The following is a 2,500-nucleotide window of genomic DNA, read 5'->3' as shown; positions in this document are numbered from 1 at the left end:
TCTTTCTAGTTCATGTTAATAATGGAGATTCCACTTATTGCACTGAAACAAATACAAATCTACCTTCCCTAGCATTACTGAAAACCATACCTTTTAGGGTGCAAAATATTATTTTCCCATCATCATTCATAGGCCAGAAGAAAGAAATTAATGGAGTACTTTTGTAAAAGTTTTCTCCATGTTGCAAACAATGAACATGTGGAATTTCAATGTAACTGCAAGCAACCATTTCCTCATATTCTATATTCTAAAAAAGGAATATCAAAATGCAAATCACAGTTTAATAAAAAAAACTTCAATAGGCAGAATGAGTATGTCACACTCTACCTGTCACACCAGAAAATTATTGTGTATCATCAAACTTAAAAAAAAGAATGAAAGAAAATCTAATAAAATAAACATTCAATCCTCACCTTTGTTTTAGGTTCATGAATAGCCACGCCATCAATGGATACTGTGAGCTCTACTTTGGGCGTCTTACTGCCTTCGGCCTTCTTCAGTTGCTGATTGAATTTCAATTTTCTTATGCCCTCCTTAACTACTTCAATTCCCTTGGGCTGATCCACCTCTGTGCTCCCAAGGAACTGCAAAGTCAACATTATGAATGACACTGTATTAACAGTTCGCTGGAAATCTCTTTTTAAACCATTCTACTTATAATTATCAATGAATGTTACTCCTACAAGACATCTATATAATAGAAATAGCAATAAATTTTTTAAAAATAATAGTAGCTTCATTATATAACTATAATGAGTATACTTTCAAATAACAATACCCAAGCATTTGTACAAGTTCTTAGGCACTTGTTATAAATGCAAAATGAGAATATTTAAAAACACAGCATACAATCAACTACATGACTGCAACACAACATCCACAATTACTTATATATCACTCTTAGAAATTATATATTCTAATCATAGCTGCAAGAGTATAAAAGAAGAATAAATAAATAACTAACATCAAGCACACAAAAATTACATACCTGAGAGCACAAACCTTAAAATGAAAAAACATAAACCTAAATCTCAATTACAAAGAGAGAAAAACAGAAAAAGAGGTTAAAATCAAAAATCAAAAATGCAAAAAAGTTAACTGAAGATGATACAGAATGCCAGACAAGTACCCGATCACTATGCAACACGCAACGTTATCCCAGAACAGAGACGTGTGTGATAATGCTAGGGTGCAAATAAACTGACCTTGACAAGATAGGCAATGTGACCTTTCTGCAGAGCCTCTGGGGGATGGAGCCAATTCTTGTTCGCTGCGAAAGGAAAGATGTCGTTTTCTTAGCTCCATGGTAAAAAGCAGCAGGGAACAAGCACATGAATATGTTTCCTTCTACTATGGGTAGGGATCACATAATAAAATGAATGAAAGCAATTAATGAAATACTCATCATTATCTCCTACAAAAGTCATGAAAATAATAAAAATGATAAAGGAGATGATGAACTTGAAAGAGAAAACAACAAAGATAAAGATAATGATCATAAGAATGATGACAACAGAAAAGATTGCAATTTTCATAATAATAATAACAAAAATAATACTGCTACTATTACTATTACTACTAGGACAACTGCAATAATAATAGAATACAATAATAAATAAACGAATCACACATATCAAAAACAACAATGACAGCAGCAAAAATAACCAAAACAGCAACAACAATAATCATCTCAACAAGAGAAAATGTAATAACAATTACAATAACGGAAACAACAATGACCACAGCAATAATAAAAAATCAATATTATCAAACCCATCATCATAACAATAATAAAAACAAAACAATAGTAATGATAATAAAAAATAAATAAATAAAGACTGATACCAATAATAGTAATAATAATAATAATAATAATAATAATAATAATAATAGTAATAATAATAATAACAACAATAATAATAATAAAGACAATAACAAAATATAATGTTAATGATAAATAATAATAACATTAACAATAGTAACAACTATCATAATAACAATAATAACAATAATAATAATAATAACAATATTCATTAAGTTGATGATCATTATCATAATAATAATAACAGTAATAACAATAATAATAATAATGCTAGTAATGATGATCATAAAGGTAGTCGTTCTTATGATGATGATGATAAAAATAACAATAACAATAACACCAATAATAATAACAGCAATTATGACAACAAAAACAATCATTATCATCTTCATAATAATAATAACAAAAACAATGATAATCATTATAACAATAATAACAACAACAATAATAGTAATGATGATGTTAATGCCAATAATAATAATAATAATAATAATAATAATAATAATAATAATAATAATAATAATAATAATAATAATAATAATAATAATAATAATAATAATAAGTAGACAATGAATAATGAATAATAATAATGCCACGATAATAATGACAGTGATAATGACAGTGACGAATGACGATGATGCAAGATGACAACGTGAACAAATTTGGCAATGCAGGGGG

General features: G+C 27.7%; 1 protein-coding gene across 12 annotated transcripts in view; it reads right to left on the bottom strand.

Moving 5' to 3' along the window:
* LOC113828389 (PTB domain-containing engulfment adapter protein 1) overlaps nucleotides 1–2,500 on the bottom strand; it is an 88,819-nt gene that overhangs the window by 9,152 nt on the left and 77,167 nt on the right. For all 12 annotated transcript variants that reach the window (XM_070145381.1, XM_070145393.1, XM_070145389.1 and 9 more), the window contains 2 exons: nucleotides 1,206–1,270; nucleotides 414–584 (listed from right to left, as the gene is read on the bottom strand). In XM_070145381.1, coding sequence (XP_070001482.1) covers nucleotides 414–584; nucleotides 1,206–1,270 — 236 coding nt within the window. The remainder of the gene's footprint in view (nucleotides 1–413; nucleotides 585–1,205; nucleotides 1,271–2,500) is intronic.

This window comes from Penaeus vannamei, chromosome 33 (genome assembly GCF_042767895.1).
Source record: "Penaeus vannamei isolate JL-2024 chromosome 33, ASM4276789v1, whole genome shotgun sequence".
Taxonomy (NCBI): Eukaryota; Metazoa; Arthropoda; class Malacostraca; order Decapoda; family Penaeidae; genus Penaeus; species Penaeus vannamei.
This window is presented reverse-complemented; position numbering and strand designations above follow the sequence as displayed.